The 12610-nt window shown below is 42.4% G+C and overlaps 1 protein-coding gene across 1 annotated transcript in view; it reads left to right on the top strand.

Annotated features, from left to right (window-relative positions):
* The window catches only part of GTF2A1L (general transcription factor IIA subunit 1 like), a 58583-nt gene extending 46032 nt beyond the window's left edge, over positions 1-12551 (top strand). Inside the window, exons 7-9 of the mRNA XM_083175276.1 lie at positions 7904-8143; positions 9737-9826; positions 11701-12551. Coding sequence (XP_083031402.1) covers positions 7904-8143; positions 9737-9826; positions 11701-11808 — 438 coding nt within the window. The 3' untranslated portion in view covers positions 11809-12551. The remainder of the gene's footprint in view (positions 1-7903; positions 8144-9736; positions 9827-11700) is intronic.
* Positions 12552-12610: the final 59 nt, after the last annotated feature.

Genomic DNA, 12610 nt, shown 5'->3' with positions numbered 1-12610 from the left:
GGTAGCAATGTACTGTGCACGGACCAGAGACCCAGGGGCGATAGCGGTGGACGCTCTCACCTGGACCTGGGATTTCCAATTGGTGTACCTCTTCCCACCTCTCCCATTGTTGGCTCGGGTGCTAAAGCGGCTCCGGCATCAGGGGACGGAGGCCATACTGGTGGCACCAGACTGGCCAAGAAGGGCCTGGTACGGGGACATTCAGGCCATGCTAGTGGAAGACCCGTGGCGTCTGCCCCTAAGAGAAGACCTGCTCCTCCAGGGCCCGTTCGTCTTCCAGGACTTACAGCGGCTACGTTTAACGGCCTGGAGGTTGAGCGGCAGATCTTAGTCCACAAGGGTCTCCATCCCTCTGTCGTCACTACAATGATAAAAGCCAGGAAGCCGGTGACGGCTGCTCATTATCATGTAATATGGCGCAGATATATTGCCTGGTGTGAGAAGAATGACTTGCCTCCGGCCAGTTTTCGATTAAACAGTCTGCTACGTTTCCTTCAGGCTGGCCTGGATAAGGGACTCAGATTGGGTTCCTTAAAGGTCCAAATCTCCGCACTATCTGTGTTTTTTCAGAAAAAGATTGCGGCCTTGCCGGAAGTGCAAACCTTCTTACAGGGGGTGCTGAGGATTCAGCCCCCCTTTGTGCCTCCCACTGCACCATGGGATTTGGAAGTAGTTCTTACTTTCTTAAAATCAGCCCGGTTTGTTCCATTGGAAGAGTCTGAGCTGCGACACCTCACTTGGAAGACTGTTGTTTTGCTGGCTCTAGCTTCGGCCAGGAGGGTGTCCGAGCTCGGGGCCTTATCTTGTCGGAGCCCTTACCTTGTGTTCCACAACGATAGGGCGGAACTCAGGACTAGACCACAATTCCTTCCAAAGGTGGTGTCAGGGTTCCACCTAAACCAACCTATTGTGGTTCCTTCTAGCGCGACACACCCAGATATACCAGATACCTTGGATGTGGTCCTCACCCTTAAGGGGTATGTCAAGCGCACAGCTAGGATCCGTAAGACGGACAGCCTGTTTGTGCTTTATGATGCGCAGAAGAAGGGTTTACCTGCTTCAACGCGTACCATTGCCAGGTGGATAAGATGTACTATCCAGCAGGCTTATGCATCAGCTGGTTTGTCGCTTCCTTTTTCAGTAAAGGCTCATTCAACCAGGTCTGTAGGTACCTCTTGGGCGGCTGCTCGAGGGGTGTCGGCAATGCAGCTATGCAGGGCCGCAACTTGGTCAGGGCAACACACATTTGTGAAGTTCTACAAGTTTGACACCCTGGCCAGGGAGGATTCCCAGTTCGGGAATGCGGTTCTACAGCAGAATCCGCACGTTCCCACCCGTTCTGGTAGCTTTGGGACCTCCCCATAGTAGTGAAGCCCAGTATCCCATTGGACGGTAGAGAAAATAGGATTTTGGGTACCTACCGGTAAATCCTTTTCTCGTAGTCCATATGGGATACTGGGAGCCCGCCTCAGTGCGGCTTTTTCTGCTGTCAGACCTACTTTATTGTTAGGCTTTTTGGCCTTGTTTTCTATAGGATAAAATATGACTATAGATTTGTTCTAGTTACAGGTGTCCTCTTAAGTTGTTAGGATTCACCTCTTTTATATGTTTTTTGTTCCGTTGGGGGTGCTGGATGAATCTCACCACAATACATTATCACATACTCCTCACATGCTCTCCTTCGGCACAGTTTTTGCATTAACTGACTAGTGGAGGGAGATTGAGGGGAGGAGCCAGTGCACCCACACTGAAAGTTCTTTTATGTGCCTGTCTCTCCTGCGGAGGTCTCAATCCCCATAGTAGTGAAGCCCAGTATCCCATATGGACTACGAGAAAAGGATTTACCGGTAGGTACCCAAAATCCTATTTTCTCCGTGACTTAAATGTAGATGTTACTGTATCTTTGCCAAGCAAAATATACTGCATCAAGTTCATGTTGTGAGCTGAGCAGAGGATATTGTCCGATGCAGCATCACACTAGCTGACAACTCTCCATGGAAAAAGGTTTATTTTAAAAGCTTTTGAAAAATGAGGTTGCAAAAAATATTGATTTTAAAATTTTTCCTTTTTTGTGGGTATGTGAAACTCCTCATACAGAGTTAGCGAAAAATAAGTTACCTACTTAAGTGGGCTCTGGAGTGCGTTCTTCTATTCCGAAAGAGACAACACTTAAACTACAGATAATTCCAATGATGCGCTAGTCATTTGCTAAATAAAAATGTTTAATTCATAAATTTGCTGAAAGGTGGCGCTATAGCACACAAAATGCAGTTGTCCGATGATCATTGTTGGAACTTCTGGGGGAACAATGAGGTGGGTGGGTTATGGAACCTCGTTACAGCAGGCAAATAGCATCCCACCGTACACTATTAATCCCTCCCACCCAGCAGGCTCTGGGTAGGAAATGGTGAGGCTGGGAGCGCAATGATCGTAGTGACTCCTCTATACGGTAGGTTTTTAAACTCCGCACCCGGTATTTATTCGTTTAGTAACTTGTAGATGACTTGTAATCCTGCCGCATTCTAAGTCAGTCAGGTACGGACTGTTCTGCTCCTGACATATTTGGACAGCGATACCAGAAAGTGTTGCTCTGTTATTATGTTTGATTTAACTCCTTATAATTTTTCTTTGAATCCTGCAGATGTTTGGTGGCTTGTGAGACACCACTTGCTGAGATATAGCACTGATTCATCCAATGGATAGGTCATACAGGTCATGACCCCCTTTACAAGGAGTCTGCATCCACACTCTTATACACTATTGTAGCAGTACGTCCGTATGCGTGACCAGATATATAGGGGGTGATGTCTCAGAGAGCGATAAAGTAGAGAAGTTGCCTAAAGAAACCAGCTTCTGTTATTTATCTAGCACAGTTTATAAAAGGACATAAATGTCTCTCCCTTATCTCGCTCTAAGGATTGATACGTCTCTTCTTTAAATCACTTATCTGCTGATCAGGTCTACATAGGAAATGTACCAATATCTGTGACCGGAAGCCTCTCTCTGCCCACGCCAAGCGATCTCTCGGGACCTGGACAGTCAGGGAATTCACGCTTATTGTCAGTAACTGCCTGTTGGTGACTCCACACTCTGTACAGTGAGTGGGTATCTATCAAAATCAGACTCTGACCACGTAGTTCCTGGAACCACGTCTGTGTGTATGCATAAATACCCTGCTGCCACACCTCCTGTTTGGCATCGGCTGGTTTCCCACTGGTAACTGACAATTGACCAGGCTCCTGCATCGGTAGTTGACAAAGGGCAAAGCTTGGAGACGCTGGGCTCATTCCAAGACAGGCGGAGAACAAGTTAGTGCTTTGTACAATTCGGTTAGTTGCATAATATGGATGCACTCGTTGTAAAGGCAAGATGTTTATTGTCTGTTCGGTACCGATGCACGGCCCAGCAGCGTCGATATGAATTGCTTTGTACACACAGGGCAATTCAGGTAAAACTTTTAAGCGATTTTGATGATGTAGTCAAAATCGCTTAGAAGAATCGACCAGTATTTACACTGCTTAAGATCTTCACTCAAGGTATCATAGACCAGTCACTGCGTACAAGATGACTCTCTACTTCAGGGCTCACAGGCCCTTTATATATAAACAGAAGACACAATTCAGGTCACATTATGCTCTTCTTATATGCAGTATATTTATCTCCATGATTCTAAGGGGGGTATGCAATGCTCCGAGGCTATTTCCGACGGGGGAAATAGCGGAGGGTCCTTATTCATTGCTGTCTTTACCGACAGCATTGAAGAGGGATCACGGCCGAACGATCCCAACTTTAGAAGCTGTAGGGCATGTTCTGCCGATAACGGCCGTGGAAGCGGACACGCCCACTTTTTGCCAATCGCCAGGCGGGACATTGAATCCCACCTGCCGATTTGCTGTCTGCCACACGTAAACGGACCTGGATCACGGCTATCGGGAGGGATCGACTTGAAAATGAACATGGTTTTCCTCCTGACATTTGTGTATCTGTAATGAATGTACAGGAAATTCTCGAAAACAAACCAACTCTCTCATTATTCAAACCTGGTGGGACATTTTTCACAGTCACGCAGGAGAACCCTTTGCATTTCAAAGAAAGTGCTTGGTCAATCACACTAGGGGAAGATCATTAACATACCGCTTCCTATGTGAGAATGTCTTCAGCCATTTGCTTCAAACTGTCTAGTCCTTATAAAACATTGTCCATGCATTTTAAATGGAAAATACTACAAGCACGCACAGAGCACTACACATTTTAAAACACATTATTAAACATACATTTACGGTACATGCGCTTATCGCCGATTCTTTCTTTTGAATGTACCACAAGTTTATTCTGCTGGTTCTTTGACCACGGGTGGGGGTTATTCTATTCTATAAAGCCCTATTGCTTTTTCACCCCAAAAATTAAATAAGTAGACCTGCCTAAGAACGACTTGGTTGGAAGGTCGACAATGGCTAGGTCAACAGTCAAAAGCCTAAATCTTTTTTTTTTTTATTTATTTTTTTTAAAAGATCCAAAACAAATCATAGACACTTTGGCTCTTATTTAGATCTGAGCTCATTACAAATTTGTCTGGAAAATAGGCAAAACCATGTGCACTGCAGGTGGGGCAGATGTAACATGTGCAGAGAGAGTTAAATTTGGGTGGGGTGTGTTGAAACTGAAATCTAAATTGCAGTGTAAAAATAATGCAGCCAGTATTTGCCCTGCACAGAAACAAAATAACTCACACCAATTTAACTCTCTCTGCACAGGTTACATCTGCCCCACCTGCAGTGCACCTGGTTTTGCCCATTTTCCAAACAAATTTGTACTGCGATCAGATCTGAATAAAGGCCTATGTGCAGGATAAGCATTTCAACAGAGTTTCACATAGTCAGGTGTTCACCAAATCTCTCAGATATTTCAAACAATGACATGAGATAAACTGGCACCTGAAAGTCTGGTGCAAATATGGATCTTATTTAACAGATAAGAAAGAGAAAAGAAGAAAGATGAAGAAGAGGCTGGACGATACTAAAGCGAGAAGGGAGAAGAGGACGCCACAAGCCCCAAACCAACAATCACTTTCCTGAAATTTGTCCATTTAAATTTTATTTTTATGAATTACTGTAATGTTTTGTAGTGGTCTGGTTCTTTGTAGCCTGGGCAACCAGGTAATGGTGAAAGCTGGATTATTGAAATCCAGAGCGGAAATAAGGTCATCCAAAGTGGTCTGTCCGTCCACACCTTTCTGACATGGAGGGGGTAATATTGGACTTCCAATGTACTGGAATCACTGCCTTAGACGCCCTGAGCAGGTGGCGTAATAAAGTATTTTTTTTATAATGACTGGGGCCTGTGTATATGGTTAAGAAGCCAGAAACTTAGGCTAAAGGGCAAGTCCTCCTGTAAATTATGTTTGCAGTATCAACTACCTCAAAGCCTTAATCCTATTTTAAACCATCAAGACTATAGTATTCTTTAAAGGTTGCTGGAATTGCTTTTCTTTGCTATCAAACTAACAATATTTATTTAAAATCTGTTATTACACCAGTTTCAGTGTTCCGGGTGGCACATAAGCCTACTTCCACTGCGTCAGCCACCATTCTAATCCCTCTCTTTGACAATCAGCAAAACAAGTTAACCTATTATTCCATAAAGGGGTGTGGAGTGATGGAAACTAGATACACAAAAACTAGATTGGAAAAAAGAACTATTTCCCACCTAGCCTCAAAAGTTTAGTAAGTGCTCCCTCCCATAGAGGAGGAATTTCAGGGTGGTATTCTTACCTTCTCTTCCTCCAGGATAGCGTTAAAACCGCTCCCCAGCTGAGTTAGGAAAGGGATCTGAACAAGTCACTCTCAGAGGAGGAATGGGATGTTATATTTGAGTCTTGCTTTAAGATTTCTCGTTGTTTACACCATTCTGCGATGTTTTTTAAAATTATTCACAGGGCTTATTTCACCCCAGATAGGCTCCATAAGATCTGGCCGACGGTTTCAAATTTATGTTGGAGGAAGTGTGGACACGTGGGAAATCTTTTCCACATATTTTGGGAATGTCCTGAGCTACGGCCTCTCTGGGCGGAGGTGTTTCTGAGGTTAAACTCCATATTAAAACGTCCTATTTCATTAGACCCGGCTCTGGCATTGCTCCACATTTTCCCTCCTCTCTGTCTACAGCTGACAAATACATTGTTGGACATGTGTTGATTGCGACAAAAGCTGTCATAGCTAAGCTATGGAAGTCGGACGCAACCCCAAGTATAGACTCCATCCTCAAGAAGGTTCATAAACATTACATGTTCGAAACCACAGGGGCTAGTTATTCCAGTGCCCCAAACTCAATACATATGAAGTGGTTTGGCTGGTCCTCCTACTTTGATGAGGCGGGCCGTTCCAATCTGGTTAGCGATGCCCTGGACTTGTTTATCCTTGTCTCTTAGATCCATCTCCAGGACCAAGCGGTAGTGGTTCATGTTATCATGTAATATACCTTTTTGCTCCTGTGTTGGACAGCATCTTTATTGGTTCAAATACTGGCATGTGTTGTTTTTGTTTGTTTTTTATGTGTCATTTGCCCATATCTTTGAGAGTGTCTTTTCATGTGTAAACTTTTACAACTATGTTGGCAATACCGTATCATTTATCTCTCCCCCCCCAGCCCCTCCTTTCTCTTTTTTCTGTACCCCTTCCCCCCCCCCCCCCCCCCTTAAAAAACTGTCTGTTTGGACGACATTTCTCTTAATAAAAATTGAATGTGTAAAAAAAAAAGAACTAGATCTGCATTGATCCTAAATCTGATTTAAGAAGTTTAATTTCTGTATATTCATGTACGGCATCTGATCTCAGCGGATTCCTAGACCACCTGGTGCTTATATGTCCTCTTTAAACTTGTGTTGGAGAAAACCCAACCACCACCCAACTTAGAGTAATTGCGGTGCAATGCATTTCTTCCTAATGTTTGTAGAGGATGATGATGATGATGGTGGTGGATAAATTGTGCCAGCTATATATCGATGTGACCATAGATTGTATTACATAGCAGATTTCGTGGGATCTGGATGATACTGTAAGTTGATCATTTCTGGGTTCACAGTCGAAAGGTCAACATGTAAAATCCCAACATACGCAAACGGTCAAAGTGACAATGATCGACAAATGAAACAGTCGACTTGATATTTTTTTGTGATATATACAGTATGTGTATGTATGTATGTACTGTATGTATGCATGTATGTGTATATATATATATATATATATATATATATATATATATATATATATATATATATATATATATATATATATATATATATATATATATATATATATTTTATATATATATATATATATATATATATATTATTATTATTTGTATTAATACTAATTTGGGATCCACGAGCTCGGATGTCAACATTGACATCCACAAACCCCTGAGAAACTCATGTTGACCTTTTCATGTCAATCTTATGCTTTTGTCAATGTTGGCCTAGACCAGGGCTGGGCAACACCGGCCCTCCAGATTTAGTGAACTACACATCCCAGCATGCCTTGCATCAGTTTCAGCATTGCCACATAGCAAAACTAATGCAAAGCATCCTGGGATGTGTAGTTCATCAACATCTGGAGGGCCGGTGTTGCCCAGCCCTGGCTTAGACATTACCTGATTTGGTAACGTTATCATGTTGGTTTATAGTTTTAGGTTTTTATTTCCTGTACTAGAACCACTTTATCATTGGTTAAATCAAAGACATATATTTTGTATTTCCTTTACATTGGAAAGTCAGGATAATCGTGAACTCTGCATTTTAGCTTTTATATTTGTCAAATGCAATGTGTTTATTGTATAATGCGATTGAACAACTAAAAGAAGTGATTCGATATGGTGCACCAAGCGTATGTTGTGTTTGTTCTCCTAGGTGCCTACTGGGGATAAGCTGGCCTCTCTCAGTGACAGCGATATAATTCAGGTTGATGGGACGGCAGACACCTCCTCTGATGAAGAGCTAGGAGCTGTGAAGGAGGTGGATGAGAATGAGTTCCTGGGGATTATTGATACAGAGGACCTTAAAGTTCTAGAGGAGGACGATTCTGGGTCAAACGATTCAACTAGCAATAGCAGCGATGACGAAGACCCTGAGATTGACATCATTGAAGAGGTACGCGTAAACAACACTTAAGGAATAACTATTGCATGTTCATTAATGGAGATGGCCCTCCCTGTACTGGATATATATATATATATATATAATATATATATATATATATATATATATATATATATATGATTATCTTTTACTTTTTTCAGTATAGAAAGTCTGAGCTAATAGTTTATAGTTGTAAACTCTACACTTAGTAATTCAGCACATTTCATGATGTCTTGTAAGTTGGCGGAACCTGTACACCATTATTTGGAGACTTACTTTACGAGAGGGGCCGTGGCTTCCATAATATGTAATGACAGATAAAATATGCAGGAGAATTTGGTCTTCTAAACATAATAATCTAAATAAGTATAAAAACCTGCACAGACTTAATATGGGTACGCACTGGGATCCCGACGTCGGGTAAATGCCTGTCAGGATCCCGTCCGGCACCCGCTCACAGTGACTGCTCTTTTTTTGAGTGCAATATTTAACTAAACTTTACTTGATTTTAAATGTGTATTTTGAGGATCTCGCACAGTGACGTTGGCACTCAAAAGGGTTAGTAAGATGCTAATTTCCAGTAGTAGATTGGTGCTCTGTTCTGCTCGTCAATGCTTTGTAGTGAATTCCTGTTATGCTGACACATCTTTAGGAATCAATTAATGTCATCGATTCAGATGTGTTGGATACTGTAAGTCTGTGCGGAATTGTTGCCTCCGCCCGCTTCCTGAGTGTTTAGTATTTCTCTCCATGGCCTCTAAGTCCTCACCCGAGCTTGAAGCTGTCACATAAACGGCTGGTTTCTGGCAGGGATTCTATGGTTGAGTTCTAGAGGCCCGGCCACTTATTTGCAGTAAGTGACTGACCAAACCTCTGCCCACCATGCACATGCAATATCATACAGCCGCAAACACGGAATTACATAATAGTAAACGCCGAACCACCGAGCGCACGCCCCCCCTTCCCCGCCGAGCGAATTCGCGCACTAGCGTATGCATCCACTTGCATGCGCACGCACGGAGGAGAAATCGTTCGATAGTCACTCACCATTATATGATTTCTCTAGCCTTCACTCTGAAAAGAAAATGTATACTTACTATTCAGATGTCCTCTAGTTTTGCTGCAGTTTTTTTTTTATTCCACAAGCTTTATGTAATTCACAGATAATAACTCCTCGGCCGAGTTCAATTCCACATTGTAGGATTTGAGTTCTAAGTAAGGAAGACCCACCACGTTCTAGTGATACAGTTAAAGACAATTTTCATAGTTCTACATTTTTGGAACGATTGTAATGATAATACCAAAATCTATAGACATACATTGTTTTTGCTTTCTGAAGAACGGTAAAAGTGTCTTCAGCTGCCCTTCGTCGGCTATGAATGGCAGTTACTGTATATCCCTAATGATGTTTCGATGAATGCACCAGGAGCCTCCACAACAGGAAATGTATTGACACATTAGTGGTCGTCCAGTAATTAGCAGATACCGTGAATTGGCTAACTGCTACTGTCGCATAGGGGTTGTGTTTGATGCATTCATGTCATAAGAAGAGTCCTTTAAGGCTGCAATGATCCACAGTGGTGTTGACCGTTGAACTTCTTACAGGATCCTTTAAATTCGGGGGATGACGTGAGCGAACAAGAAGTTCCAGACATGTTTGATACGGACAACGTCATAGTGTGCCAATACGACAAGGTATATACAGCCATACATGTCCATGTTGACTGTGTCGATATTTGGGATAAAAAAAATGAAAATCTCATGCCAACCTTTTGATTTTCAACCTGCTTGTCTCGACCTTAGCCATGTCGGACCTATTTCATCTGCTGGCCTAAACCGTGTCGACCTTCTGTGGTCAACCCAGTGCATGTCATCCTAATATGAGTCGTCCCAATGACCGATCTGTGAAGTCCGTTAATTGTGTTATGTTATAAGTGTACAAAAGTTTTTGATCTCTTTGACTGGGTGATAGTATCTTATCACACCGTGCTTTGATACAAATTAAATAAATACGTGAACCTTTGTAACATAATTCATTTATAGAATGTATTTCTATTACACATATTGGGGCAGATGTATTAAGCCTGGAGAGGAGATAAACTGGAGTTATGCCCGGTACACACCAGGACGACCCGCTTACGATGCACATAGTGAGCGGATCATCACTGTCTCGTTCGACACAATCACGCAGAGTGCACGGCCCGGTCATGATGTGCATCGTGAGCGGGTTCCTATGCGATCGCGACCCGCACCCGGGTGTATGGTCGTTTCCAGATCCTACTAGCTGCAGGTAGGTTCTGAATAACGACTGATCGACGCGCGGGGCCGCACATCCGATCGGGATCGGAGCAGGACAGAAAAGGGCACAATCAACATGCAATCTACATACAATTGGTTGGAATTGGATCTAGATTGATGGGATCGTACCCTTGTCGTCCTGGTGTGTACCCTACATTAAAGTGAAAGGAATTAACGCACCAGTCAATGAACTATCTCCTGTCACTTTATCTCCAGGCTTAATACATCTGCCCCACTGCCAGTTAAAGGGTAATTTATGAATTCACATAAAAATACACATCTATAAAAAATAGTACCAAAAGTAAACCGATAAATCCAAGAAATATGCATGTATTTTATGTAATATACTGTATGTGCATGGAGACAGCACAACGTCCTCCGTCACCTTATATTTATTTATTTATTTACTCATACAGATCACTAGTTAGGAAAACATTTACAGTTTAAGTGTACAAGAGATGTATAGACACCAATGATGGAGAAAATGACTGGGCTGACACACGCTCGGTGCGTACACACTGAGCGTTATTTGTCCATTTAGCGACTATTTTCCCCCAGGGTGGATGAATTTTCATAGCAGAACTCTATGGAAAGCCGTCCACTCCGCTGCGCATCAGGAGCACGCATAAGTCCTCACCCGACCCTGGGCCAGGTGCACTAAGATTCAAAAAGTGATAAAGTGGAGATTGACAAACAACCAGCCACTCAGCTCCTACCTGTCCTCTTTCAAACCCAGCCTGTAACATGGCAGTTAGGAGGTTATTGGCTTGTAGTTTACCACTCTCCACTTTATCACTTTTTGAAGCTTACTGCATTTGGCCACATGTCAAGGTTAGCATGCACACTGTCAACATGGAAAAGGTCGACACATGAAACTTCGACATAAGGTTTTTTTGGGGAATTTTTGTATTTTTTTAAAAACTTTTTCATAGTTTTCCATCTACGTGTACTCTGATTGGGAATGGTGCCGATCAACGCAGCGAGGCACCTGGTTTGAATAACGGCGAGCGAGTCCGTACATTAATTAGGGGGTCCCACATACTCGGGGGTTGACATTGACACAAAAAAAGCGAAAAACTCCTGTTGGCCTCTTGCTTGCGTCGACCGAATGACACATTGTATGTGTGCTATGCCGCGACCCACCAAATCATGAGGCGCTAATTTATCTAAGGGAAGGGAGTATCATTAATTTTTTTAATCTCAGCAGTGACGAACATAGAACACATTTCAATACAATGTCCTTTTATTTTTACTATTATTTGTTTTGTCAGATCCACCGCAGTAAAAACAAGTGGAAGTTCTACTTAAAAGATGGCGTCATGTGCTTCGGAGGAAAAGACTATATTTTTTCGAAAGCTATTGGAGAAGCGGAATGGTGAGGCCGAGTTTGCTTTGGAAGGAGATCCGCTTCCGTGCTTTGGTCCAGTAATATATTTTTGTTCATTGTAAGTTGGGTGCCCGGGGCTGGCACTATGTATTGTTGATGCCCGCTGTATTTTTTTGCATCGAATACATGTTTTTGTTTTCCTCCAGTGTGAATGATATCTGGAAATTAAATACTGTTTTATTTGAAAATGCTGAATGTATTTAAAAAGACACCGAAGTCGTTGGTGTTGGCGCGTAGGCTGGAAGTGCGATCAATATATGTTTCTCCTGTTCTGGAAGAAGCCAAACTGTTTTGTCAACGGCTACATTTTATTTTTGAAATTAACATTTGTTCTACCCGTTTCTTGTCATCTTGGAGCGTAAGAAGCTTCAGAAGCGCTGGTTTCCCACAGCCAGTCATACGTTACCAAGTGTCGCAGGTGCAGTTGTTGCGGAGAAGTTTAGCAGTTCCATGTGCTTCCAAAACTAGCAGCATCCCCCCTTTGACAGTGAAAAGATTTTTCATTTGTTGCGTCATAAGTTATTTATTATTGAAAGTTGTCCTTTATTTTCCTATAAGGCAGTGAAATTATTTAAAAGCTGGTATGAACTGCCTGTAAGGCATCCTGAAGTACGTGATACTGCCTATTCTATTCAGTGTAGTCCTTTGTCAAAATTAAGTTTAAATTATAATATTATATCTATGAATTTTTTCGTTGGCAACTTTGCGCAATTAAAAAGTTTAACCCAAAAAATGCGTTTCTCTGTATTGTTGTTTTGAATTAATCAAACTTTGTTGGTAGAGATCTGTAACAT

This window comes from Crinia signifera, chromosome 3 (genome assembly GCF_055691185.1).
Source record: "Crinia signifera chromosome 3, ASM5569118v1, whole genome shotgun sequence".
Classification (NCBI taxonomy): domain Eukaryota; kingdom Metazoa; phylum Chordata; class Amphibia; order Anura; family Myobatrachidae; genus Crinia; species Crinia signifera.
This window is presented reverse-complemented; position numbering and strand designations above follow the sequence as displayed.